The sequence below is a fragment of the Aphelocoma coerulescens genome, chromosome 27, assembly GCF_041296385.1.
Source record: "Aphelocoma coerulescens isolate FSJ_1873_10779 chromosome 27, UR_Acoe_1.0, whole genome shotgun sequence".
NCBI lineage: Eukaryota > Metazoa > Chordata > Aves > Passeriformes > Corvidae > Aphelocoma > Aphelocoma coerulescens.
Window position 1 is genome coordinate 4,543,870 of NC_091040.1, and position 26,343 is coordinate 4,570,212.

General features: G+C 56.7%; 7 protein-coding genes and 3 pseudogenes across 7 annotated transcripts; all 10 read right to left on the reverse strand.

The window, feature by feature from the left end:
- Positions 1-1,502: 1,502 nt before the first annotated feature.
- LOC138099097 (feather keratin Cos1-2-like) lies at positions 1,503-1,799 on the reverse strand. The gene has a single exon (XM_068996161.1). It carries the CDS (start codon positions 1,797-1,799, stop codon positions 1,503-1,505), a length of 297 nt encoding a protein of 98 aa, XP_068852262.1.
- A 1,797-nt stretch (positions 1,800-3,596) lies between these two features.
- Positions 3,597-4,143, reverse strand: LOC138099098 (feather keratin Cos2-2-like). The gene is made up of 2 exons (XM_068996162.1): positions 3,843-4,143; positions 3,597-3,610 (listed from the first exon to the last, which is right to left on the reverse strand). Exons 1-2 carry the CDS (start codon positions 4,141-4,143, stop codon positions 3,597-3,599), a joined length of 315 nt encoding a protein of 104 aa, XP_068852263.1.
- Positions 4,144-6,591: 2,448 nt separating this feature from the next.
- Positions 6,592-7,340, reverse strand: LOC138099351 (feather keratin Cos1-2-like; annotated as a pseudogene).
- A 1,345-nt stretch (positions 7,341-8,685) lies between these two features.
- Positions 8,686-9,232, reverse strand: LOC138099099 (feather keratin Cos2-2-like). The gene is made up of 2 exons (XM_068996163.1): positions 8,932-9,232; positions 8,686-8,699 (listed from the first exon to the last, which is right to left on the reverse strand). Exons 1-2 carry the CDS (start codon positions 9,230-9,232, stop codon positions 8,686-8,688), a joined length of 315 nt encoding a protein of 104 aa, XP_068852264.1.
- Positions 9,233-11,680: 2,448 nt separating this feature from the next.
- On the reverse strand, positions 11,681-12,435 carry LOC138099313 (feather keratin Cos1-2-like; annotated as a pseudogene).
- A 1,345-nt stretch (positions 12,436-13,780) lies between these two features.
- On the reverse strand, positions 13,781-14,327 carry LOC138099101 (feather keratin Cos2-2-like). The gene is made up of 2 exons (XM_068996164.1): positions 14,027-14,327; positions 13,781-13,794 (listed from the first exon to the last, which is right to left on the reverse strand). The coding sequence occupies exons 1-2, from the start codon at positions 14,325-14,327 to the stop codon at positions 13,781-13,783; spliced, it is 315 nt and encodes a 104-aa protein (XP_068852265.1).
- Positions 14,328-16,752: 2,425 nt separating this feature from the next.
- Positions 16,753-17,049, reverse strand: LOC138099102 (feather keratin Cos1-2-like). The gene has a single exon (XM_068996165.1). It carries the CDS (start codon positions 17,047-17,049, stop codon positions 16,753-16,755), a length of 297 nt encoding a protein of 98 aa, XP_068852266.1.
- A 1,797-nt stretch (positions 17,050-18,846) lies between these two features.
- LOC138099103 (feather keratin Cos2-2-like) lies at positions 18,847-19,393 on the reverse strand. The gene is made up of 2 exons (XM_068996166.1): positions 19,093-19,393; positions 18,847-18,860 (listed from the first exon to the last, which is right to left on the reverse strand). The coding sequence occupies exons 1-2, from the start codon at positions 19,391-19,393 to the stop codon at positions 18,847-18,849; spliced, it is 315 nt and encodes a 104-aa protein (XP_068852267.1).
- Positions 19,394-21,841: 2,448 nt separating this feature from the next.
- LOC138099321 (feather keratin Cos1-2-like) lies at positions 21,842-22,596 on the reverse strand (annotated as a pseudogene).
- Positions 22,597-23,941: 1,345 nt separating this feature from the next.
- LOC138099104 (feather keratin Cos2-2-like) lies at positions 23,942-24,488 on the reverse strand. The gene is made up of 2 exons (XM_068996168.1): positions 24,188-24,488; positions 23,942-23,955 (listed from the first exon to the last, which is right to left on the reverse strand). Exons 1-2 carry the CDS (start codon positions 24,486-24,488, stop codon positions 23,942-23,944), a joined length of 315 nt encoding a protein of 104 aa, XP_068852269.1.
- Between the last annotated feature and the right edge of the window lie 1,855 nt (positions 24,489-26,343).

The window sequence follows — 26,343 nt, forward strand, 5'->3', positions numbered from 1 at the left end:
ACTCCTGTAGCACTGCTGCCTGAGCTTGTGTCCTGCTTGGAGTGCTGTGTCCCTGCTCTGGCTGGCAGCTCCCCAGCTGCTCCTGAGGCACATCCCTTGCCATGGCCTGTGCCCCATGTGCTGCCCCGCAATAATGTGCGTGGCAGCGTGGCTGTGCCCCAGTGTGTGCCAGTGCCTGCACATCCCTGTGCTTGTGCACTCGTGGGAACACCCCCTGAGAGCCTCTGGCCTACTCGGGGATCGTTGTGCACAGGGCAGAGCACTTGTGTGCAGCCCCCTGCCCGTGTGCCTGCGCACGTTTGCTGGGGTCTGTGCGTCTGGCTTCATCTCTGTGCACACCTGGGCAGGCTGGCAATGTGTCAGTGCCCGTGTGTCTGTGTGTCTGTGTGTGTGTGCACAGCTGTGCCTGAGCTCACGTCTCAGCCCAGCCATTCCAAGCCCCGTAGGGACTTCCCTGCCCAGCAGTGCCAGCCACTCGCACACACTCAGCCCCGCGTTATCGGCAGGGACCTGGAGAGGGCCACGGCCCTCACGGCACACCGAGGACAACCCCAAAGCCAGGCCATCCCTTTGATGCTGCATCCCAACAGCCTTGGGACACTCTGCTCTTTCCCGGGGTCCTTGCTCCTGCCTCATGGAGAAAGTTGGAGGTTACCGTGTTCTGGTGGCTCTGTGGAGATGGGGGAGTCCTGTGGCCACAGTGGCCTTTGTCCTGAGCCAGGAGCTATGGGAGAAGGATGCTGTCAAAGAGCACGAGGCATGTGGAGAAAAGAGTTTGACCATGTCTGGGAAGTGGAGGCAGGAAGGTGGAAGATTTGCTCCTCTCCCACATCCAGAAGGGGAAAAAGTGGCAGCTGCCAGCACGATGGGAGGAGGGTTTTGGTTCTGTCCTCATGCTTGGTTGAGCCAGTGAAACCCCTCAGCCCTGCGTGTGTGCACAGAAGCTGGGCCGAAGGCTTATTGTGAGGAAGCTGTTTGAAGAGAGGACGTTGTGGACTATCCCCAGGCATTGCTGATTGCCATTCCCTCACCGGTGACCTTTTAACATCATCCTCTCCTACTGGTCCCCATTTTGGAGAAGCCAGGGATGTGTTTGTCAGCTCCAATGGAAAAGGCATAAATTAAAATCCACCGTGAAGTGTCCACCCTCTGCTGTTTCCACCTTTTGCCCTGAGCTCACTGGAGGAGTTCCCACACAAGGAAGGAGAAAGCAGAGGCCCAGGTTTGGATGCAAAACAACTTTATTGAGTCTAAGGAAGAACAGGCTCACAGAGGACACCAGGAGCAGCCACTGAGGTGCAGTGGGGGTGTCCGTCTGCCTGGCCTGCAGAGGAAGGCAGGGAGGCCAACAGGTAGGCTGGCATTGAGTGGTGCAGACAGGAAAGGGAGGGAGGGGAAGAGTAATCCAAGGGGTTAAATAGGTTGTTCCCAAGATCCATCTTCAGTCCAGCCCCACGTTCTGAGGTCGTGGAGGTTCTTGCTCGAGGATGTTGCCAGCAGATTTAGCAGGGGGGACAGCATCTGCTGCCATAGCCGCTGGTGATGCAGGAGATGTCAAAGCCGCCAGAGTTGATGGGCACTCCGCCAGAGCTGAGGATGCTGCCAACGGCAGCGGAGGTGGAGGATCCCACCACGGTGTTCTGTGGGAAGGAGCTGAGGATGGGCCCGGGCAGGGTCACCACCACTGCGGAGGGCTGGATGGCCACGGTGGAGCTCTGGCACTGCCTGACACAGCACTCATTGCAGCTGTTGGCCAGCGGGCAGGGGCCGCAGGGCTGGCAGCAAGGGTTGCAGGACATGGCTCGGGGTCCCAGGTGCACCTGGCACAGAGGGCAGGGAGAAGCAGAATGTTAGGACGCTTGAGAAGCAGCACTGCCCCAAGCACCCTGCAGCCAAGGCACCTCCTGGCCCACACTGCACTGCCCACCTCAAAGCCCAGGAGCCACCTCAGCCAAGTCCCAGCCTCTCTCTGCACAAGATCTTCTCCCCCCTGCCTTCTCCCAGCAGAAGCAGCTCCCAGCCCTGGGCTCTGACAGCCCCGATCAGCTGAGACCTCCAGCCAGGAAAGAGCTGGGCTGGAAGCAGGAGGAGAAGGATTGGAGGCTTCCCACTCACCTGATTCCTGAGGAGGAGGAGGAGGTGAGAGAAGTGGATGTGAGAGCAGAGACTTGGGCTGCCTTTTATAGCAGTCCTGCACTGCCTCAGGCCCAGTAGCACCTTGGTGGAAGTAATAATTTTGTGACCAGCTCATGGCAAATGTGCACCATCCCAGCTAATGGCAGGGGCTGTGTCCTGGTTTCCTGCAGTGCGGCCTTTTCATTTCCTGGCTTCTGCCGTGTGCGTTCCTATGTGAAGACTTCTGTTAGGGCCGGGATGAGAGGCCCAAGTATTTCCAGGACATAAACACGTCAGAATTGGCAGAATGCTCGCATCATGGTCTGGTGGCATTCCATGCGGGCACGTGAGGTGAACCTGTGTCATTCCTGTGGGTTTGTTTGTGGCAAAGTCTCAGGACATCACACTTGTTCTTCTTGTACACATGCACCTCTCTCCCTCATCTCTGCGTGACAGCACGTGAGTTTTCATGTGCAGCCTGGTGTTCTGGAGCATTCGGGAAGTGGGTCAGATATGCTTTGTGGTCTTGCTTCCCCTCTAATACGTCTCCCTTTGGCCAACAGCCCATGCCCGCTTCTGCAGCTCGTTCCTGCTCTTGGCCTGGGCTGGATGACCAGCTGTCCCAAGGTTGGCCTTGGCTGCATGGATGGTGCCCACCAAGCCACTCTATCAATTCCTATGTGTGCCGTGGACAGAGAAGAGAAAATAAAAGAGAAAGCAACTTGGAGCTTGTTATAAGGCAGTTTGCTAAAGCAAACACAAAGCGTTATGCGTGTATGAGAAAAGCAGAAAAATAAATAATTTTATGTCCAACTTCCCTCAGGAAGTGATGGCTGGCCACTTCCCAGGAAGCAGGGCTTCCTCATGTGTAGTGGTTGCTCAGGAAGGCCAACTTTGTAAATAAGGCTGCAGGAATGGGCTCTGTGGGAGGAGTCCAGCGTCTCCCGCCGTGTCTGACTGAGTCACTTCCAAGGCTGTCCAAAGGGGACTCAGCGCTGCCCAACCCTGAGCACATTTGTCACTCTGGTGATGCCTCTGTGTAAGCGTATGTCATTGGAAATGGTCTGGGCTGGAAGGGAACTTAAAGATCATTTATTTCCACTCCCGCTGCCCTCAGCAGATGGGCACTGACGCCACCCACTAAACCGGGTTGATCAAAGAGCTGTCCAAACTGGCCTTGCACACTTCCACGGTTGAGGCATCCAAAACTTTTCTGGGCAATTTCCTACAGTGCCTCACCACCCTCACAGTGAGGCACATCTTTGTCGGCTCCAAGAGAACAAAGAAAATTGCACTGCCGGGATTCCAGTGCTGAGCTTCCTCCACTTTTTCCAATGGGCAAACAGGAAGAGTTGCAACAGGAAGAAGGAGAAATCAGAGGCCAAAGTTTGAATGCAAAACCAACTTTATTGTGTCTAAGGAAGAAAAGGAGGAGGCTCACAGAGGGCACCAGGAGCAGCCACTAAGATGCAGTGAGGGTGTCAATCCGGCCGGCCTGCAGAGGGAAGGAGGCCAGCAGGTCCCACTAGGGCTGGCATTGAGTGGTGCTGACAGGAAAGGAAAAGGAAGAGAAAAAAGAGAGGAGAGGAAACAATAGGCAGAAGCTCTAAATCCAGAGGCTTAAAGTTCTGTCTTCAGTCCAGCACCATGTTCTGAGGTCGTGGAGGTTCTTGCCTGAGGATGTTGGTGGCGGCAGCAGCTTTAGCAGGGACGACAACATCTTTCACCATAGCGGCTGGTGATGCAGGAGATGTCAAAGCCCCCGGAGCTGATGGGCACTCCTTCAGAGCTGAGGATGCTGCCAACGGCAGCGGAGGTGGAGGATCCCACCACGGTGTTCTGTGGGAAGGAGCTGAGGATGGGCCCGGGCAGGGTCACCAGCACAGCAGGCGGCTCAATGACGACGGTGGAGCTCTGGCACTGCCTGACACAGCACTCATTGCAGCTGCTGGCCAGCGGGCAGGGGCCGCAGGACTGGCAGCAAGGGTTGCAGGGCTGGCACTGCTGGCACTTCTCAGGGCAGGACATGTCTCGAGCCTGGCGCTGCACCTGGCACAGAGGGCAGGGAGGAAGCAGAGCACACGCACACCTGAGACACAGCCCGCAAGGCACCCCCAGCAACACAAGGCCCCTGCTGCTTGCGCAGCTGCAGCCTGTGCGGGCCCAAACTGGGGATCCTGGGCCTCAGCCCAGCACGCTCCTTCAGAGCTCAGCCAGCCCCAGCCGTGCTCCTGCCCAGCCTGGATGCAAAGAAGCACCTCAGCCCAGCCTCAGCCTCTGGCCAGAACACACGCTCTCCCCTCTGCCCACACGAGCACCATCGGAGAACGCCCCAGAAGAACAAGGAGCGGCAACAAGGGCTGGAAAGCTCAACCCTGTCCTAGAGAGGGTGGAGGAGAAAGGGGCTTCCAACTCACCTGGTTCCCAAGGAGCAGGAGGTGACAGAAGTGGATGAGACAGCCTCCGGTTAGGCTGCCTTTTATGCTGGCCCCACAGTGCCTCAGGGCTCAAAGTCCGTGCTGCCTGAGTGATAAATTTCCTGTGTGATCCCAATGAATGGAAAGATCTCTGGGAATGCTATGGCATGACTTGCTGGTTCCCTCTACCATGACTTTGCATTTCCTGGCCTACATCATTCCCATTCCCTCGCGGACACTTCTTCTGAGAGCTGGTATGTGAGATTCCATTTGTCCTGAGGGCAAGGATGTGTCGGTGAGCAGAAATTATGAAATTATGAATTAATTGCAGAATGTCAAGGAGGCAGGTGATGCCAGCCTGGGGCACTCTGGTGATTTATCCCTGCCAGCTTTTTTCTAATTCCTGCTGACTGGAAGGGCCTCATCTGCTCCCAGCCCTCTGCTCTTTGACTTGTCGCCCAAGGGTTCCCCGGTGTGCTTTTCCCATGGGGTAGAACCTCTTTGCCTTCCTCCTCGGCCTGCACAATCCACGAGACTCCTGTAGCACTGCTGCCTGAGCTTGTGTCCTGCTTGGAGTGCTGTGTCCCTGCTCTGGCTGGCAGCTCCCCAGCTGCTCCTGAGGCACATCCCTTGCCATGGCCTGTGCCCCATGTGCTGCCCCGCAATAATGTGCATGGCAGCGTGGCTGTGCCCCAGTGTGTGCCAGTGCCTGCACATCCCTGTGCTTGTGCACTCGTGGGAACACCCCCTGAGAGCCTCTGGCCTACTCGGGGATCGTTGTGCACAGGGCAGAGCACTTGTGTGCAGCCCCCTGCCCGTGTGCCTGCGCACGTTTGCTGGGGTCTGTGCGTCTGGCTTCATCTCTGTGCACACCTGGGCAGGCTGGCAATGTGTCAGTGCCCGTGTGTCTGTGTGTCTGTGTGTGTGTGCACAGCTGTGCCTGAGCTCACGTCTCAGCCCAGCCATTCCAAGCCCCGTAGGGACTTCCCTGCCCAGCAGTGCCAGCCACTCGCACACACTCAGCCCCGCGTTATCGGCAGGGACCTGGAGAGGGCCACGGCCCTCACGGCACACCGAGGACAACCCCAAAGCCAGGCCATCCCTTTGATGCTGCATCCCAACAGCCTTGGGACACTCTGCTCTTTCCCGGGGTCCTTGCTCCTGCCTCATGGAGAAAGTTGGAGGTTACCGTGTTCTGGTGGCTCTGTGGAGATGGGGGAGTCCTGTGGCCACAGTGGCCTTTGTCCTGAGCCAGGAGCTATGGGAGAAGGATGCTGTCAAAGAGCACGAGGCATGTGGAGAAAAGAGTTTGACCATGTCTGGGAAGTGGAGGCAGGAAGGTAGAAGATTTGCTCCTCTCCCACATCCAGAAGGGGAAAGAGTGGCAGCTGCCAGCGCGATGGGAGGAGGGTTTTGGTTCTGTCCTCATGCTTGGTTGAGCCAGTGAAACCCCTCAGCCCTGCGTGTGTGCACAGAAGCTGGCCGAAGGCTTATTGTGAGGGAGCTGTTTGAAGAGAGGACGTTGTGGACTATCCCCAGGCATTGCTGATTGCCATTCCCTCACCGGTGACCTTTTAACATCATCCTCTCCTACTGGTCCCCATTTTGGAGAAGCCAGGGATGTGTTTGTCAGCTCCAACGGAAAAGGCACAAATTAAAATCCACCGTGAAGTGTCCACCCTCTGCTGTTTCCACCTTTTGCCCTGAGCTCACTGGAGGAGTTCCCACACAAGGAAGGAGAAAGCAGAGGCCCAGGTTTGGATGCAAAACAACTTTATTGAGTCTAAGGAAGAACAGGCTCACAGAGGACACCAGGAGCAGCCACTGAGGTGCAGTGGGGGTGTCCGTCTGCCTGGCCTGCAGAGGAAGGCAGGGAGGCCAACAGGTCCCAGTAGGCTGGCATTGAGTGGTGCAGACAGGAAAGGGAGGGAGGGGAAGAGAGTGGAAGAAAACAGCAGTAATCCAAGGGGTTAAATAGGTTGTTCCCAAGATCCATCTTCAGTCCAGCCCCACGTTCTGAGGTCGTGGAGGTTCTTGCTCGAGGATGTTGCCAGCAGATTTAGCAGGGGGGACAGCATCTGCTGCCATAGCCGCTGGTGATGCAGGAGATGTCAAAGCCGCCAGAGTTGATGGGCACTCCGCCAGAGCTGAGGATGCTGCCAACGGCAGCGGAGGTGGAGGATCCCACCACGGTGTTCTGTGGGAAGGAGCTGAGGATGGGCCCGGGCAGGGTCACCACCACTGGGGAGGGCTGGATGGCCACGGTGGAGCTCTGGCACTGCCTGACACAGCACTCATTGCAGCTGTTGGCCAGCGGGCAGGGGCCGCAGGGCTGGCAGCAAGGGTTGCAGGACATGGCTCGGGGTCCCAGGTGCACCTGGCACAGAGGGCAGGGAGAAGCAGAATGTTAGGACGCTTGAGAAGCAGCACTGCCCCAAGCACCCTGCAGCCAAGGCACCTCCTGGCCCACACTGCACTGCCCACCTCAAAGCCCAGGAGCCACCTCAGCCAAGTCCCAGCCTCTCTCTGCACAAGATCTTCTCTCCCCTGCCTTCTCCCAGCAGAAGCAGCTCCCAGCCCTGGGCTCTGACAGCCCCGATCAGCTGAGACCTCCAGCCAGGAAAGAGCTGGGCTGGAAGCAGGAGGAGAAGGATTGGAGGCTTCCCACTCACCTGATTCCTGAGGAGGAGGAGGAGGTGAGAGAAGTGGATGTGAGAGCAGAGACTTGGGCTGCCTTTTATAGCAGTCCTGCACTGCCTCAGGCCCAGTAGCACCTTGGTGGAAGTAATAATTTTGTGACCAGCTCATGGCAAATGTGCACCATCCCAGCTAATGGCAGGGGCTGTGTCCTGGTTTCCTGCAGTGCGGCCTTTTCATTTCCTGGCTTCTGCCGTGTGCGTTCCTATGTGAAGACTTCTGTTAGGGCCGGGATGAGAGGCCCAAGTATTTCCAGGACATAAACACGTCAGAGTCGGCAGAATGCTCGCATCATGGTCTGGTGGCATTCCATGCGGGCACGTGAGGTGAACCTGTGTCATTCCTGTGGGTTTGTTTGTGGCAAAGTTCTCAGGACATCACACTTGTTCTTCTTGTACACATGCACCTCTCTCCCTCATCTCTGCGTGACAGCACGTGAGTTTTCATGTGCAGCCTGGTGTTCTGGAGCATTCGGGAAGTGGGTCAGATATGCTTTGTGGTCTTGCTTCCCCTCTAATACGTCTCCCTTTGGCCAACAGCCCATGCCCGCTTCTGCAGCTCGTTCCTGCTCTTGGCCTGGGCTGGATGACCAGCTGTCCCAAGGTTGGCCTTGGCTGCATGGATGGTGCCCACCAAGCCACTCTATCAATCCCATGTGTGCCGTGGACAGAGAAGAGAAAATAAAAGAGAAAGCAACTTGGAGCTTGTTATAAGGCAGTTTGCTAAAGCAAACGCAAAGCGTTATGCGTGTATGAGAAAAGCAGAAAAATAAATAATTTTATGTCCAACTTCCCTCAGGAAGTGATGGCTGGCCACTTCCCAGGAAGCAGGGCTTCCTCACGTGTAGTGGTTGCTCAGGAAGGCCAACTTTGTAAATAAGGCTGCAGGAATGGGCTCTGTGGGAGGAGTCCATCGTCTCCCGCCGTGTCTGACTGAGTCACTTCCAAGGCTGTCCAAAGGGGACTCAGCGCTGCCCAACCCTGAGCACATTTGTCACTCTGGTGATGCCTCTGTGAAAGCGTATGTCATTAGAAATGGTCTGGGCTGGAAGGGAACTTAAAGATCATTTATTTCCACTCCCGCTGCCCTCAGCAGATGGGCACTGATGCCACCCACTAAACCGGGTTGATCAAAGAGCTGTCCAAACTGGCCTTGCACACTTCCACGGTTGAGGCATCCAAAACTTTTCTGGGCAATTTCCTACAGTGCCGCACCACCCTCACAGTGAGGCACATCTTTGTCGGCTCCAAGAGAACAAAGAAAATTGCACTGCCGGGATTCCAGTGCTGAGCTTCCTCCACTTTTTCCAATGGGCAAACAGGAAGAGTTGCAACAGGAAGAAGGAGAAATCAGAGGCCAAAGTTTGAATGCAAAACCAACTTTATTGAGTCAAAAGAAGAAAAGGAGGAGGCTCACAGAGGGCACCAGGAGCAGCCACTAAGATGCAGTGAGGGTGTCAATCCGGCCGGCCTGCAGAGGGAAGGAGGCCAGCAGGTCCCACTAGGGCTGGCATTGAGTGGTGCTGACAGGAAAGGAAAAGGAAGAGAAAAAAGAGAGGAGAGGAAACAATAGGCAGAAGCTCTAAATCCAGAGGCTTAAAGTTCTGTCTTCAGTCCAGCACCATGTTCTGAGGTCGTGGAGGTTCTTGCCTGAGGATGTTGGTGGCGGCAGCAGCTTTAGCAGGGACGACAACATCTTTCACCATAGCGGCTGGTGATGCAGGAGATGTCAAAGCCCCCGGAGCTGATGGGCACTCCTTCAGAGCTGAGGATGCTGCCAACGGCAGCGGAGGTGGAGGATCCCACCACGGTGTTCTGTGGGAAGGAGCTGAGGATGGGCCCGGGCAGGGTCACCAGCACAGCAGGCGGCTCAATGACGACGGTGGAGCTCTGGCACTGCCTGACACAGCACTCATTGCAGCTGTTGGCCAGCGGGCAGGGGCCGCAGGACTGGCAGCAAGGGTTGCAGGGCTGGCACTGCTGGCACTTCTCAGGGCAGGACATGTCTCGAGCCTGGCGCTGCACCTGGCACAGAGGGCAGGGAGGAAGCAGAGCACACGCACACCTGAGACACAGCCCACAAGGCACCCCCAGCAACACAAGGCCCCTGCTGCTTGCGCAGCTGCAGCCTGTGCGGGCCCAAACTGGGGATCCTGGGCCTCAGCCCAGCACGCTCCTTCAGAGCTCAGCCAGCCCCAGCCGTGCTCCTGCCCAGCCTGGATGCAAAGAAGCACCTCAGCCCAGCCTCAGCCTCTGGCCAGAACACACGCTCTCCCCTCTGCCCACACGAGCACCATCGGAGAACACCCCAGAAGAACAAGGAGCGGCAACAAGGGCTGGAAAGCTCAACCCTGTCCTAGAGAGGGTGGAGGAGAAAGGGGCTTCCAACTCACCTGGTTCCCAAGGAGCAGGAGGTGACAGAAGTGAATGAGACAGCCACCGGTTAGGCTGCCTTTTATGCTGGCCCCACAGTGCCTCAGGGCTCAAAGTCCGTGCTGCCTGAGTGATAAATTTCCTGTGTGATCCCAATGAATGGAAAGATCTGTGGGAATGCTATGGCATGACTTGCTGGTTCCCTCTACCATGACTTTGCATTTCCTGGCCTACATCATTCCCATTCCCTCGCGGACACTTCTTCTGAGAGCTGGTATGTGAGATTCCATTTGTCCTGAGGGCAAGGATGTGTCGGTGAGCAGAAATTATGAAATTATGAATTAATTGCAGAATGTCAAGGAGGCAGGTGATGCCAGCCTGGGGCACTCTGGTGATTTATCCCTGCCAGCTTTTTTCTAATTCCTGCTGACTGGAAGGGCCTCATCTGCTCCCAGCCCTCTGCTCTTTGACTTGTCGCCCAAGGGTTCCCCGGTGTGCTTTTCCCATGGGGTAGAACCTCTTTGCCTTCCTCCTCGGCCTGCACAATCCACGAGACTCCTGTAGCACTGCTGCCTGAGCTTGTGTCCTGCTTGGAGTGCTGTGTCCCTGCTCTGGCTGGCAGCTCCCCAGCTGCTCCTGAGGCACATCCCTTGCCATGGCCTGTGCCCCATGTGCTGCCCCGCAATAATGTGCGTGGCAGCGTGGCTGTGCCCCAGTGTGTGCCAGTGCCTGCACATCCCTGTGCTTGTGCACTCGTGGGAACACCCCCTGAGAGCCTCTGGCCTACTCGGGGATCGTTGTGCACAGGGCAGAGCACTTGTGTGCAGCCCCCTGCCCGTGTGCCTGCGCACGTTTGCTGGGGTCTGTGCGTCTGGCTTCATCTCTGTGCACACCTGGGCAGGCTGGCAATGTGTCAGTGCCCGTGTGTCTGTGTGTCTGTGTGTGTGTGCACAGCTGTGCCTGAGCTCACGTCTCAGCCCAGCCATTCCAAGCCCCGTAGGGACTTCCCTGCCCAGCAGTGCCAGCCACTCGCACACACTCAGCCCCGCATTATCGGCAGGGACCTGGAGAGGGCCACGGCCCTCACGGCACACCGAGGACAACCCCAAAGCCAGGCCATCCCTTTGATGCTGCATCCCAACAGCCTTGGGACACTCTGCTCTTTCCCAGGGTCCTTGCTCCTGCCTCATGGAGAAAGTTGGAGGTTACCGTGTTCTGGTGGCTCTGTGGAGATGGGGGAGTCCTGTGGCCACAGTGGCCTTTGTCCTGAGCCAGGAGCTATGGGAGAAGGATGCTGTCAAAGAGCACGAGGCATGTGGAGAAAAGAGTTTGACCATGTCTGGGAAGTGGAGGCAGGAAGGTGGAAGATTTGCTCCTCTCCCACATCCAGAAGGGGAAAGAGTGGCAGCTGCCAGCGCGATGGGAGGAGGGTTTTGGTTCTGTCCTCATGCTTGGTTGAGCCAGTGAAACCCCTCAGCCCTGCGTGTGTGCACAGAAGCTGGCCGAAGGCTTATTGTGAGGGAGCTGTTTGAAGAGAGGACGTTGTGGACTATCCCCAGGCATTGCTGATTGCCATTCCCTCACCGGTGACCTTTTAACATCATCCTCTCCTGCTGGTCCCCATTTTGGAGAAGCCAGGGATGTGTTTGTCAGCTCCAACGGAAAAGGCACAAATTAAAATCCACCGTGAAGTGTCCACCCTCTGCTGTTTCCACCTTTTGCCCTGAGCTCACTGGAGGAGTTCCCACACAAGGAAGGAGAAAGCAGAGGCCCAGGTTTGGATGCAAAACAACTTTATTGAGTCTAAGGAAGAACAGGCTCACAGAGGACACCAGGAGCAGCCACTGAGGTGCAGTGGGGGTGTCCGTCTGCCTGGCCTGCAGAGGAAGGCAGGGAGGCCAACAGGTCCCAGTAGGCTGGCATTGAGTGGTGTGGACAGGAAAGGGAGGGAGGGGAAGAGAGTGGAAGAAAACAGCAGTAATCCAAGGGGTTAAATAGGTTGTTCCCAAGATCCATCTTCAGTCCAGCCCCACGTTCTGAGGTCGTGGAGGTTCTTGCTCGAGGATGTTGCCAGCAGATTTAGCAGGGGGGACAGCATCTGCTGCCATAGCCGCTGGTGATGCAGGAGATGTCAAAGCCGCCAGAGTTGATGGGCACTCCGCCAGAGCTGAGGATGCTGCCAACGGCAGCGGAGGTGGAGGATCCCACCACGGTGTTCTGTGGGAAGGAGCTGAGGATGGGCCCGGGCAGGGTCACCACCACTGGGGAGGGCTGGATGGCCACGGTGGAGCTCTGGCACTGCCTGACACAGCACTCATTGCAGCTGTTGGCCAGCGGGCAGGGGCCGCAGGGCTGGCAGCAAGGGTTGCAGGGCTGGCAGCAGGACATGGCTCGGGGTCCCAGAGGGCACAGAGGGCAGGGAGAAGCAGAATGTTAGGACGCTTGAGAAGCAGCACTGCCCCAAGCACCCTGCAGCCAAGGCACCTCCTGGCCCACACTGCACTGCCCACCTCAAAGCCCAGGAGCCACCTCAGCCAAGTCCCAGCCTCTCTCTGCACAAGATCTTCTCCCCCCTGCCTTCTCCCAGCAGAAGCAGCTCCCAGCCCTGGGCTCTGACAGCCCCGATCAGCTGAGACCTCCAGCCAGGAAAGAGCTGGGCTGGAAGCAGGAGGAGAAGGATTGGAGGCTTCCCACTCACCTGATTCCTGAGGAGGAGGAGGAGGTGAGAGAAGTGGATGTGAGAGCAGAGACTTGGGCTGCCTTTTATAGCAGTCCTGCACTGCCTCAGGCCCAGTAGCACCTTGGTGGAAGTAATAATTTTGTGACCAGCTCATGGCAAATGTGCACCATCCCAGCTAATGGCAGGGGCTGTGTCCTGGTTTCCTGCAGTGCGGCCTTTTCATTTCCTGGCTTCTGCCGTGTGCGTTCCTATGTGAAGACTTCTGTTAGGGCCGGGATGAGAGGCCCAAGTATTTCCAGGACATAAACACGTCAGAGTCGGCAGAATGCTCGCATCATGGTCTGGTGGCATTCCATGCGGGCACGTGAGGTGAACCTGTGTCATTCCTGTGGGTTTGTTTGTGGCAAAGTTCTCAGGACATCACACTTGTTCTTCTTGTACACATGCACCTCTCTCCCTCATCTCTGCGTGACAGCACGTGAGTTTTCATGTGCAGCCTGGTGTTCTGGAGCATTCGGGAAGTGGGTCAGATATGCTTTGTGGTCTTGCTTCCCCTCTAATACGTCTCCCTTTGGCCAACAGCCCATGCCCGCTTCTGCAGCTCGTTCCTGCTCTTGGCCTGGGCTGGATGACCAGCTGTCCCAAGGTTGACCTTGGCTGCATGGATGGTGCCCACCAAGCCACTCTATCAATCCCATGTGTGCCGTGGACAGAGAAGAGAAAATAAAAGAGAAAGCAACTTGGAGCTTGTTATAAGGCAGTTTGCTAAAGCAAACGCAAAGCGTTATGCGTGTATGAGAAAAGCAGAAAAATAAATAATTTTATGTCCAACTTCCCTCAGGAAGTGATGGCTGGCCACTTCCCAGGAAGCAGGGCTTCCTCACGTGTAGTGGTTGCTCAGGAAGGCCAACTTTGTAAATAAGGCTGCAGGAATGGGCTCTGTGGGAGGAGTCCATCGTCTCCCGCCGTGTCTGACTGAGTCACTTCCAAGGCTGTCCAAAGGGGACTCAGCGCTGCCCAACCCTGAGCACATTTGTCACTCTGGTGATGCCTCTGTGAAAGCGTATGTCATTAGAAATGGTCTGGGCTGGAAGGGAACTTAAAGATCATTTATTTCCACTCCCGCTGCCCTCAGCAGATGGGCACTGATGCCACCCACTAAACCGGGTTGATCAAAGAGCTGTCCAAACTGGCCTTGCACACTTCCACGGTTGAGGCATCCAAAACTTTTCTGGGCAATTTCCTACAGTGCCGCACCACCCTCACAGTGAGGCACATCTTTGTCGGCTCCAAGAGAACAAAGAAAATTGCACTGCCGGGATTCCAGTGCTGAGCTTCCTCCACTTTTTCCAATGGGCAAACAGGAAGAGTTGCAACAGGAAGAAGGAGAAATCAGAGGCCAAAGTTTGAATGCAAAACCAACTTTATTGAGTCAAAAGAAGAAAAGGAGGAGGCTCACAGAGGGCACCAGGAGCAGCCACTAAGATGCAGTGAGGGTGTCAATCCGGCCGGCCTGCAGAGGGAAGGAGGCCAGCAGGTCCCACTAGGGCTGGCATTGAGTGGTGCTGACAGGAAAGGAAAAGGAAGAGAAAAAAGAGAGGAGAGGAAACAATAGGCAGAAGCTCTAAATCCAGAGGCTTAAAGTTCTGTCTTCAGTCCAGCACCATGTTCTGAGGTCGTGGAGGTTCTTGCCTGAGGATGTTGGTGGCGGCAGCAGCTTTAGCAGGGACGACAACATCTTTCACCATAGCGGCTGGTGATGCAGGAGATGTCAAAGCCCCCGGAGCTGATGGGCACTCCTTCAGAGCTGAGGATGCTGCCAACGGCAGCGGAGGTGGAGGATCCCACCACGGTGTTCTGTGGGAAGGAGCTGAGGATGGGCCCGGGCAGGGTCACCAGCACAGCAGGCGGCTCAATGACGACGGTGGAGCTCTGGCACTGCCTGACACAGCACTCATTGCAGCTGCTGGCCAGCGGGCAGGGGCCGCAGGACTGGCAGCAAGGGTTGCAGGGCTGGCACTGCTGGCACTTCTCAGGGCAGGACATGTCTCGAGCCTGGCGCTGCACCTGGCACAGAGGGCCGGGAGGAAGCAGAGCACACGCACACCTGAGACACAGCCCGCAAGGCACCCCCAGCAACACAAGGCCCCTGCTGCTTGCGCAGCTGCAGCCTGTGCGGGCCCAAACTGGGGATCCTGGGCCTCAGCCCAGCACGCTCCTTCAGAGCTCAGCCAGCCCCAGCCGTGCTCCTGCCCAGCCTGGATGCAAAGAAGCACCTCAGCCCAGCCTCAGCCTCTGGCCAGAACACACGCTCTCCCCTCTGCCCACACGAGCACCATCGGAGAACACCCCAGAAGAACAAGGAGCGGCAACAAGGGCTGGAAAGCTCAACCCTGTCCTAGAGAGGGTGGAGGAGAAAGGGGCTTCCAACTCACCTGGTTCCCAAGGAGCAGGAGGTGACAGAAGTGGATGAGACAGCCACCGGTTAGGCTGCCTTTTATGCTGGCCCCACAGTGCCTCAGGGCTCAAAGTCCGTGCTGCCTGAGTGATAAATTTCCTGTGTGATCCCAATGAATGGAAAGATCTCTGGGAATGCTATGGCATGACTTGCTGGTTCCCTCTACCATGACTTTGCATTTCCTGGCCTACATCATTCCCATTCCCTCGCGGACACTTCTTCTGAGAGCTGGTATGTGAGATTCCATTTGTCCTGAGGGCAAGGATGTGTCGGTGAGCAGAAATTATGAAATTATGAATTAATTGCAGAATGTCAAGGAGGCAGGTGATGCCAGCCTGGGGCACTCTGGTGATTTATCCCTGCCAGCTTTTTTCTAATTCCTGCTGACTGGAAGGGCCTCATCTGCTCCCAGCCCTCTGCTCTTTGACTTGTCGCCCAAGGGTTCCCCGGTGTGCTTTTCCCATGGGGTAGAACCTCTTTGCCTTCCTCCTCGGCCTGCACAATCCACGAGACTCCTGTAGCACTGCTGCCTGAGCTTGTGTCCTGCTTGGAGTGCTGTGTCCCTGCTCTGGCTGGCAGCTCCCCAGCTGCTCCTGAGGCACATCCCTTGCCATGGCCTGTGCCCCATGTGCTGCCCCGCAATAATGTGCGTGGCAGTGTGGCTGTGCCCCAGTGTGTGCCAGTGCCTGCACATCCCTGTGCTTGTGCACTCGTGGGAACACCCCCTGAGAGCCTCTGGCCTACTCGGGGATCGTTGTGCACAGGGCAGAGCACTTGTGTGCAGCCCCCTGCCCGTGTGCCTGCGCACGTTTGCTGGGGTCTGTGCGTCTGGGTTCATCTCTGTGCACACCTGGGCAGGCTGGCAATGTGTCAGTGCCCGTGTGTCTGTGTGTCTGTGTGTGTGTGCACAGCTGTGCCTGAGCTCACGTCTCAGCCCAGCCATTCCAAGCCCCGTAGGGACTTCCCTGCCCAGCAGTGCCAGCCACTCGCACACACTCAGCCCCGCGTTATCGGCAGGGACCTGGAGAGGGCCACGGCCCTCACGGCACACCGAGGACAACCCCAAAGCCAGGCCATCCCTTTGATGCTGCATCCCAACAGCCTTGGGACACTCTGCTCTTTCCCGGGGTCCTTGCTCCTGCCTCATGGAGAAAGTTGGAGGTTACCGTGTTCTGGTGGCTCTGTGGAGATGGGGGAGTCCTGTGGCCACAGTGGCCTTTGTCCTGAGCCAGGAGCTATGGGAGAAGGATGCTGTCAAAGAGCACGAGGCATGTGGAGAAAAGAGTTTGACCATGTCTGGGAAGTGGAGGCAGGAAGGTGGAAGATTTGCTCCTCTCCCACATCCAGAAGGGGAAAAAGTGGCAGCTGCCAGCACGATGGGAGGAGGGTTTTGGTTCTGTCCTCATGCTTGGTTGAGCCAGTGAAACCCCTCAGCCCTGCGTGTGTGCACAGAAGCTGGGCCGAAGGCTTATTGTGAGGAAGCTGTTTGAAGAGAGGACGTTGTGGACTATCCCCAGGCATTGCTGATTGCCATTCCCTCACCGGTGACCTTTTAACATCATCCTCTCCTACTGGTCCCCATTTTGGAGAAGCCAGGGATGTGTTTGTCAGCTCCAATGGAAAAGGCATAAATTAAAATCCACCGTGAAGTGTCCACCCTCTGCTGTTTCCACCTTTTGCCCTGAGCTCACTGGAGGAGTTCCCACACAAGGAAGGAGAAAGCAGAGGCCCAGGTTTGGATGCAAAACAACTTTATTGAGTCTAAGGAAGAACAGGCTCACAGAGGACACCAGGAGCAGCCACTGAGGTGCAGTGGGGGTGTCCGTCTGCCTGGCCTGCAGAGGAAGGCAGGGAGGCCAACAGGTAGGCTGGCATTGAGTGGTGCAGACAGGAAAGGGAGGGAGGGGAAGAGTAATCCAAGGGGTTAAATAGGTTGTTCCCAAGATCCATCTTCAGTCCAGCCCCACGTTCTGAGGTCGTGGAGGTTCTTGCTCGAGGATGTTGCCAGCAGATTTAGCAGGGGGGACAGCATCTGCTGCCATAGCCGCTGGTGATGCAGGAGATGTCAAAGCCGCCAGAGTTGATGGGCACTCCGCCAGAGCTGAGGATGCTGCCAACGGCAGCGGAGGTGGAGGATCCCACCACGGTGTTCTGTGGGAAGGAGCTGAGGATGGGCCCGGGCAGGGTCACCACCACTGCGGAGGGCTGGATGGCCACGGTGGAGCTCTGGCACTGCCTGACACAGCACTCATTGCAGCTGTTGGCCAGCGGGCAGGGGCCGCAGGGCTGGCAGCAAGGGTTGCAGGACATGGCTCGGGGTCCCAGGTGCACCTGGCACAGAGGGCAGGGAGAAGCAGAATGTTAGGACGCTTGAGAAGCAGCACTGCCCCAAGCACCCTGCAGCCAAGGCACCTCCTGGCCCACACTGCACTGCCCACCTCAAAGCCCAGGAGCCACCTCAGCCAAGTCCCAGCCTCTCTCTGCACAAGATCTTCTCTCCCCTGCCTTCTCCCAGCAGAAGCAGCTCCCAGCCCTGGGCTCTGACAGCCCCGATCAGCTGAGACCTCCAGCCAGGAAAGAGCTGGGCTGGAAGCAGGAGGAGAAGGATTGGAGGCTTCCCACTCACCTGATTCCTGAGGAGGAGGAGGAGGTGAGAGAAGTGGATGTGAGAGCAGAGACTTGGGCTGCCTTTTATAGCAGTCCTGCACTGCCTCAGGCCCAGTAGCACCTTGGTGGAAGTAATAATTTTGTGACCAGCTCATGGCAAATGTGCACCATCCCAGCTAATGGCAGGGGCTGTGTCCTGGTTTCCTGCAGTGCGGCCTTTTCATTTCCTGGCTTCTGCCGTGTGCGTTCCTATGTGAAGACTTCTGTTAGGGCCGGGATGAGAGGCCCAAGTATTTCCAGGACATAAACACGTCAGAGTCGGCAGAATGCTCGCATCATGGTCTGGTGGCATTCCATGCGGGCACGTGAGGTGAACCTGTGTCATTCCTGTGGGTTTGTTTGTGGCAAAGTTCTCAGGACATCACACTTGTTCTTCTTGTACACATGCACCTCTCTCCCTCATCTCTGCGTGACAGCACGTGAGTTTTCATGTGCAGCCTGGTGTTCTGGAGCATTCGGGAAGTGGGTCAGATATGCTTTGTGGTCTTGCTTCCCCTCTAATACGTCTCCCTTTGGCCAACAGCCCATGCCCGCTTCTGCAGCTCGTTCCTGCTCTTGGCCTGGGCTGGATGACCAGCTGTCCCAAGGTTGGCCTTGGCTGCATGGATGGTGCCCACCAAGCCACTCTATCAATCCCATGTGTGCCGTGGACAGAGAAGAGAAAATAAAAGAGAAAGCAACTTGGAGCTTGTTATAAGGCAGTTTGCTAAAGCAAACGCAAAGCGTTATGCGTGTATGAGAAAAGCAGAAAAATAAATAATTTTATGTCCAACTTCCCTCAGGAAGTGATGGCTGGCCACTTCCCAGGAAGCAGGGCTTCCTCACGTGTAGTGGTTGCTCAGGAAGGCCAACTTTGTAAATAAGGCTGCAGGAATGGGCTCTGTGGGAGGAGTCCATCGTCTCCCGCCGTGTCTGACTGAGTCACTTCCAAGGCTGTCCAAAGGGGACTCAGCGCTGCCCAACCCTGAGCACATTTGTCACTCTGGTGATGCCTCTGTGAAAGCGTATGTCATTAGAAATGGTCTGGGCTGGAAGGGAACTTAAAGATCATTTATTTCCACTCCCGCTGCCCTCAGCAGATGGGCACTGATGCCACCCACTAAACCGGGTTGATCAAAGAGCTGTCCAAACTGGCCTTGCACACTTCCACGGTTGAGGCATCCAAAACTTTTCTGGGCAATTTCCTACAGTGCCGCACCACCCTCACAGTGAGGCACATCTTTGTCGGCTCCAAGAGAACAAAGAAAATTGCACTGCCGGGATTCCAGTGCTGAGCTTCCTCCACTTTTTCCAATGGGCAAACAGGAAGAGTTGCAACAGGAAGAAGGAGAAATCAGAGGCCAAAGTTTGAATGCAAAACCAACTTTATTGAGTCAAAAGAAGAAAAGGAGGAGGCTCACAGAGGGCACCAGGAGCAGCCACTAAGATGCAGTGAGGGTGTCAATCCGGCCGGCCTGCAGAGGGAAGGAGGCCAGCAGGTCCCACTAGGGCTGGCATTGAGTGGTGCTGACAGGAAAGGAAAAGGAAGAGAAAAAAGAGAGGAGAGGAAACAATAGGCAGAAGCTCTAAATCCAGAGGCTTAAAGTTCTGTCTTCAGTCCAGCACCATGTTCTGAGGTCGTGGAGGTTCTTGCCTGAGGATGTTGGTGGCGGCAGCAGCTTTAGCAGGGACGACAACATCTTTCACCATAGCGGCTGGTGATGCAGGAGATGTCAAAGCCCCCGGAGCTGATGGGCACTCCTTCAGAGCTGAGGATGCTGCCAACGGCAGCGGAGGTGGAGGATCCCACCACGGTGTTCTGTGGGAAGGAGCTGAGGATGGGCCCGGGCAGGGTCACCAGCACAGCAGGCGGCTCAATGACGACGGTGGAGCTCTGGCACTGCCTGACACAGCACTCATTGCAGCTGTTGGCCAGCGGGCAGGGGCCGCAGGACTGGCAGCAAGGGTTGCAGGGCTGGCACTGCTGGCACTTCTCAGGGCAGGACATGTCTCGAGCCTGGCGCTGCACCTGGCACAGAGGGCAGGGAGGAAGCAGAGCACACGCACACCTGAGACACAGCCCACAAGGCACCCCCAGCAACACAAGGCCCCTGCTGCTTGCGCAGCTGCAGCCTGTGCGGGCCCAAACTGGGGATCCTGGGCCTCAGCCCAGCACGCTCCTTCAGAGCTCAGCCAGCCCCAGCCGTGCTCCTGCCCAGCCTGGATGCAAAGAAGCACCTCAGCCCAGCCTCAGCCTCTGGCCAGAACACACGCTCTCCCCTCTGCCCACACGAGCACCATCGGAGAACACCCCAGAAGAACAAGGAGCGGCAACAAGGGCTGGAAAGCTCAACCCTGTCCTAGAGAGGGTGGAGGAGAAAGGGGCTTCCAACTCACCTGGTTCCCAAGGAGCAGGAGGTGACAGAAGTGAATGAGACAGCCACCGGTTAGGCTGCCTTTTATGCTGGCCCCACAGTGCCTCAGGGCTCAAAGTCCGTGCTGCCTGAGTGATAAATTTCCTGTGTGATCCCAATGAATGGAAAGATCTGTGGGAATGCTATGGCATGACTTGCTGGTTCCCTCTACCATGACTTTGCATTTCCTGGCCTACATCATTCCCATTCCCTCGCGGACACTTCTTCTGAGAGCTGGTATGTGAGATTCCATTTGTCCTGAGGGCAAGGATGTGTCGGTGAGCAGAAATTATGAAATTATGAATTAATTGCAGAATGTCAAGGAGGCAGGTGATGCCAGCCTGGGGCACTCTGGTGATTTATCCCTGCCAGCTTTTTTCTAATTCCTGCTGACTGGAAGGGCCTCATCTGCTCCCAGCCCTCTGCTCTTTGACTTGTCGCCCAAGGGTTCCCCGGTGTGCTTTTCCCATGGGGTAGAACCTCTTTGCCTTCCTCCTCGGCCTGCACAATCCACGAGACTCCTGTAGCACTGCTGCCTGAGCTTGTGTCCTGCTTGGAGTGCTGTGTCCCTGCTCTGGCTGGCAGCTCCCCAGCTGCTCCTGAGGCACATCCCTTGCCATGGCCTGTGCCCCATGTGCTGCCCCGCAATAATGTGCGTGGCAGCGTGGCTGTGCCCCAGTGTGTGCCAGTGCCTGCACATCCCTGTGCTTGTGCACTCGTGGGAACACCCCCTGAGAGCCTCTGGCCTACTCGGGGATCGTTGTGCACAGGGCAGAGCACTTGTGTGCAGCCCCCTGCCCGTGTGCCTGCGCACGTTTGCTGGGGTCTGTGCGTCTGGCTTCATCTCTGTGCACACCTGGGCAGGCTGGCAATGTGTCAGTGCCCGTGTGTCTGTGTGTCTGTGTGTGTGTGCACAGCTGTGCCTGAGCTCACGTCTCAGCCCAGCCATTCCAAGCCCCGTAGGGACTTCCCTGCCCAGCAGTGCCAGCCACTCGCACACACTCAGCCCCGCATTATCGGCAGGGACCTGGAGAGGGCCACGGCCCTCACGGCACACCGAGGACAACCCCAAAGCCAGGCCATCCCTTTGATGCTGCATCCCAACAGCCTTGGGACACTCTGCTCTTTCCCAGGGTCCTTGCTCCTGCCTCATGGAGAAAGTTGGAGGTTACCGTGTTCTGGTGGCTCTGTGGAGATGGGGGAGTCCTGTGGCCACAGTGGCCTTTGTCCTGAGCCAGGAGCTATGGGAGAAGGATGCTGTCAAAGAGCACGAGGCATGTGGAGAAAAGAGTTTGACCATGTCTGGGAAGTGGAGGCAGGAAGGTGGAAGATTTGCTCCTCTCCCACATCCAGAAGGGGAAAGAGTGGCAGCTGCCAGCGCGATGGGAGGAGGGTTTTGGTTCTGTCCTCATGCTTGGTTGAGCCAGTGAAACCCCTCAGCCCTGCGTGTGTGCACAGAAGCTGGCCGAAGGCTTATTGTGAGGGAGCTGTTTGAAGAGAGGACGTTGTGGACTATCCCCAGGCATTGCTGATTGCCATTCCCTCACCGGTGACCTTTTAACATCATCCTCTCCTGCTGGTCCCCATTTTGGAGAAGCCAGGGATGTGTTTGTCAGCTCCAACGGAAAAGGCACAAATTAAAATCCACCGTGAAGTGTCCACCCTCTGCTGTTTCCACCTTTTGCCCTGAGCTCACTGGAGGAGTTCCCACACAAGGAAGGAGAAAGCAGAGGCCCAGGTTTGGATGCAAAACAACTTTATTGAGTCTAAGGAAGAACAGGCTCACAGAGGACACCAGGAGCAGCCACTGAGGTGCAGTGGGGGTGTCCGTCTGCCTGGCCTGCAGAGGAAGGCAGGGAGGCCAACAGGTCCCAGTAGGCTGGCATTGAGTGGTGTGGACAGGAAAGGGAGGGAGGGGAAGAGAGTGGAAGAAAACAGCAGTAATCCAAGGGGTTAAATAGGTTGTTCCCAAGATCCATCTTCAGTCCAGCCCCACGTTCTGAGGTCGTGGAGGTTCTTGCTCGAGGATGTTGCCAGCAGATTTAGCAGGGGGGACAGCATCTGCTGCCATAGCCGCTGGTGATGCAGGAGATGTCAAAGCCGCCAGAGTTGATGGGCACTCCGCCAGAGCTGAGGATGCTGCCAACGGCAGCGGAGGTGGAGGATCCCACCACGGTGTTCTGTGGGAAGGAGCTGAGGATGGGCCCGGGCAGGGTCACCACCACTGGGGAGGGCTGGATGGCCACGGTGGAGCTCTGGCACTGCCTGACACAGCACTCATTGCAGCTGTTGGCCAGCGGGCAGGGGCCGCAGGGCTGGCAGCAAGGGTTGCAGGGCTGGCAGCAGGACATGGCTCGGGGTCCCAGAGGGCACAGAGGGCAGGGAGAAGCAGAATGTTAGGACGCTTGAGAAGCAGCACTGCCCCAAGCACCCTGCAGCCAAGGCACCTCCTGGCCCACACTGCACTGCCCACCTCAAAGCCCAGGAGCCACCTCAGCCAAGTCCCAGCCTCTCTCTGCACAAGATCTTCTCCCCCCTGCCTTCTCCCAGCAGAAGCAGCTCCCAGCCCTGGGCTCTGACAGCCCCGATCAGCTGAGACCTCCAGCCAGGAAAGAGCTGGGCTGGAAGCAGGAGGAGAAGGATTGGAGGCTTCCCACTCACCTGATTCCTGAGGAGGAGGAGGAGGTGAGAGAAGTGGATGTGAGAGCAGAGACTTGGGCTGCCTTTTATAGCAGTCCTGCACTGCCTCAGGCCCAGTAGCACCTTGGTGGAAGTAATAATTTTGTGACCAGCTCATGGCAAATGTGCACCATCCCAGCTAATGGCAGGGGCTGTGTCCTGGTTTCCTGCAGTGCGGCCTTTTCATTTCCTGGCTTCTGCCGTGTGCGTTCCTATGTGAAGACTTCTGTTAGGGCCGGGATGAGAGGCCCAAGTATTTCCAGGACATAAACACGTCAGAGTCGGCAGAATGCTCGCATCATGGTCTGGTGGCATTCCATGCGGGCACGTGAGGTGAACCTGTGTCATTCCTGTGGGTTTGTTTGTGGCAAAGTTCTCAGGACATCACACTTGTTCTTCTTGTACACATGCACCTCTCTCCCTCATCTCTGCGTGACAGCACGTGAGTTTTCATGTGCAGCCTGGTGTTCTGGAGCATTCGGGAAGTGGGTCAGATATGCTTTGTGGTCTTGCTTCCCCTCTAATACGTCTCCCTTTGGCCAACAGCCCATGCCCGCTTCTGCAGCTCGTTCCTGCTCTTGGCCTGGGCTGGATGACCAGCTGTCCCAAGGTTGACCTTGGCTGCATGGATGGTGCCCACCAAGCCACTCTATCAATCCCATGTGTGCCGTGGACAGAGAAGAGAAAATAAAAGAGAAAGCAACTTGGAGCTTGTTATAAGGCAGTTTGCTAAAGCAAACGCAAAGCGTTATGCGTGTATGAGAAAAGCAGAAAAATAAATAATTTTATGTCCAACTTCCCTCAGGAAGTGATGGCTGGCCACTTCCCAGGAAGCAGGGCTTCCTCACGTGTAGTGGTTGCTCAGGAAGGCCAACTTTGTAAATAAGGCTGCAGGAATGGGCTCTGTGGGAGGAGTCCATCGTCTCCCGCCGTGTCTGACTGAGTCACTTCCAAGGCTGTCCAAAGGGGACTCAGCGCTGCCCAACCCTGAGCACATTTGTCACTCTGGTGATGCCTCTGTGAAAGCGTATGTCATTAGAAATGGTCTGGGCTGGAAGGGAACTTAAAGATCATTTATTTCCACTCCCGCTGCCCTCAGCAGATGGGCACTGATGCCACCCACTAAACCGGGTTGATCAAAGAGCTGTCCAAACTGGCCTTGCACACTTCCACGGTTGAGGCATCCAAAACTTTTCTGGGCAATTTCCTACAGTGCCGCACCACCCTCACAGTGAGGCACATCTTTGTCGGCTCCAAGAGAACAAAGAAAATTGCACTGCCGGGATTCCAGTGCTGAGCTTCCTCCACTTTTTCCAATGGGCAAACAGGAAGAGTTGCAACAGGAAGAAGGAGAAATCAGAGGCCAAAGTTTGAATGCAAAACCAACTTTATTGTGTCTAAGGAAGAAAAGAAGGAGGCTCACAGAGGGCACCAGGAGCAGCCACTAAGATGCAGTGAGGGTGTCAATCCGGCCGGCCTGCAGAGGGAAGGAGGCCAGCAGGTCCCACTAGGGCTGGCATTGAGTGGTGCTGACAGGAAAGGAAAAGGAAGAGAAAAAAGAGAGGAGAGGAAACAATAGGCAGAAGCTCTAAATCCAGAGGCTTAAAGTTCTGTCTTCAGTCCAGCACCATGTTCTGAGGTCGTGGAGGTTCTTGCCTGAGGATGTTGGTGGCGGCAGCAGCTTTAGCAGGGACGACAACATCTTTCACCATAGCGGCTGGTGATGCAGGAGATGTCAAAGCCCCCGGAGCTGATGGGCACTCCTTCAGAGCTGAGGATGCTGCCAACGGCAGCGGAGGTGGAGGATCCCACCACGGTGTTCTGTGGGAAGGAGCTGAGGATGGGCCCGGGCAGGGTCACCAGCACAGCAGGCGGCTCAATGACGACGGTGGAGCTCTGGCACTGCCTGACACAGCACTCATTGCAGCTGCTGGCCAGCGGGCAGGGGCCGCAGGACTGGCAGCAAGGGTTGCAGGGCTGGCACTGCTGGCACTTCTCAGGGCAGGACATGTCTCGAGCCTGGCGCTGCACCTGGCACAGAGGGCCGGGAGGAAGCAGAGCACACGCACACCTGAGACACAGCCCGCAAGGCACCCCCAGCAACACAAGGCCCCTGCTGCTTGCGCAGCTGCAGCCTGTGCGGGCCCAAACTGGGGATCCTGGGCCTCAGCCCAGCACGCTCCTTCAGAGCTCAGCCAGCCCCAGCCGTGCTCCTGCCCAGCCTGGATGCAAAGAAGCACCTCAGCCCAGCCTCAGCCTCTGGCCAGAACACACGCTCTCCCCTCTGCCCACACGAGCACCATCGGAGAACACCCCAGAAGAACAAGGAGCGGCAACAAGGGCTGGAAAGCTCAACCCTGTCCTAGAGAGGGTGGAGGAGAAAGGGGCTTCCAACTCACCTGGTTCCCAAGGAGCAGGAGGTGACAGAAGTGGATGAGACAGCCACCGGTTAGGCTGCCTTTTATGCTGGCCCCACAGTGCCTCAGGGCTCAAAGTCCGTGCTGCCTGAGTGATAAATTTCCTGTGTGATCCCAATGAATGGAAAGATCTCTGGGAATGCTATGGCATGACTTGCTGGTTCCCTCTACCATGACTTTGCATTTCCTGGCCTACATCATTCCCATTCCCTCGCGGACACTTCTTCTGAGAGCTGGTATGTGAGATTCCATTTGTCCTGAGGGCAAGGATGTGTCGGTGAGCAGAAATTATGAAATTATGAATTAATTGCAGAATGTCAAGGAGGCAGGTGATGCCAGCCTGGGGCACTCTGGTGATTTATCCCTGCCAGCTTTTTTCTAATTCCTGCTGACTGGAAGGGCCTCATCTGCTCCCAGCCCTCTGCTCTTTGACTTGTCGCCCAAGGGTTCCCCGGTGTGCTTTTCCCATGGGGTAGAACCTCTTTGCCTTCCTCCTCGGCCTGCACAATCCACGAGACTCCTGTAGCACTGCTGCCTGAGCTTGTGTCCTGCTTGGAGTGCTGTGTCCCTGCTCTGGCTGGCAGCTCCCCAGCTGCTCCTGAGGCACATCCCTTGCCATGGCCTGTGCCCCATGTGCTGCCCCGCAATAATGTGCGTGGCAGTGTGGCTGTGCCCCAGTGTGTGCCAGTGCCTGCACATCCCTGTGCTTGTGCACTCGTGGGAACACCCCCTGAGAGCCTCTGGCCTACTCGGGGATCGTTGTGCACAGGGCAGAGCACTTGTGTGCAGCCCCCTGCCCGTGTGCCTGCGCACGTTTGCTGGGGTCTGTGCGTCTGGCTTCATCTCTGTGCACACCTGGGCAGGCTGGCAATGTGTCAGTGCCCGTGTGTCTGTGTGTCTGTGTGTGTGTGCACAGCTGTGCCTGAGCTCACGTCTCAGCCCAGCCATTCCAAGCCCCGTAGGGACTTCCCTGCCCAGCAGTGCCAGCCACTCGCACACACTCAGCCCCGCGTTATCGGCAGGGACCTGGAGAGGGCCACGGCCCTCACGGCACACCGAGGACAACCCCAAAGCCAGGCCATCCCTTTGATGCTGCATCCCAACAGCCTTGGGACACTCTGCTCTTTCCCGGGGTCCTTGCTCCTGCCTCATGGAGAAAGTTGGAGGTTACCGTGTTCTGGTGGCTCTGTGGAGATGGGGGAGTCCTGTGGCCACAGTGGCCTTTGTCCTGAGCCAGGAGCTATGGGAGAAGGATGCTGTCAAAGAGCACGAGGCATGTGGAGAAAAGAGTTTGACCATGTCTGGGAAGTGGAGGCAGGAAGGTGGAAGATTTGCTCCTCTCCCACATCCAGAAGGGGAAAAAGTGGCAGCTGCCAGCACGATGGGAGGAGGGTTTTGGTTCTGTCCTCATGCTTGGTTGAGCCAGTGAAACCCCTCAGCCCTGCGTG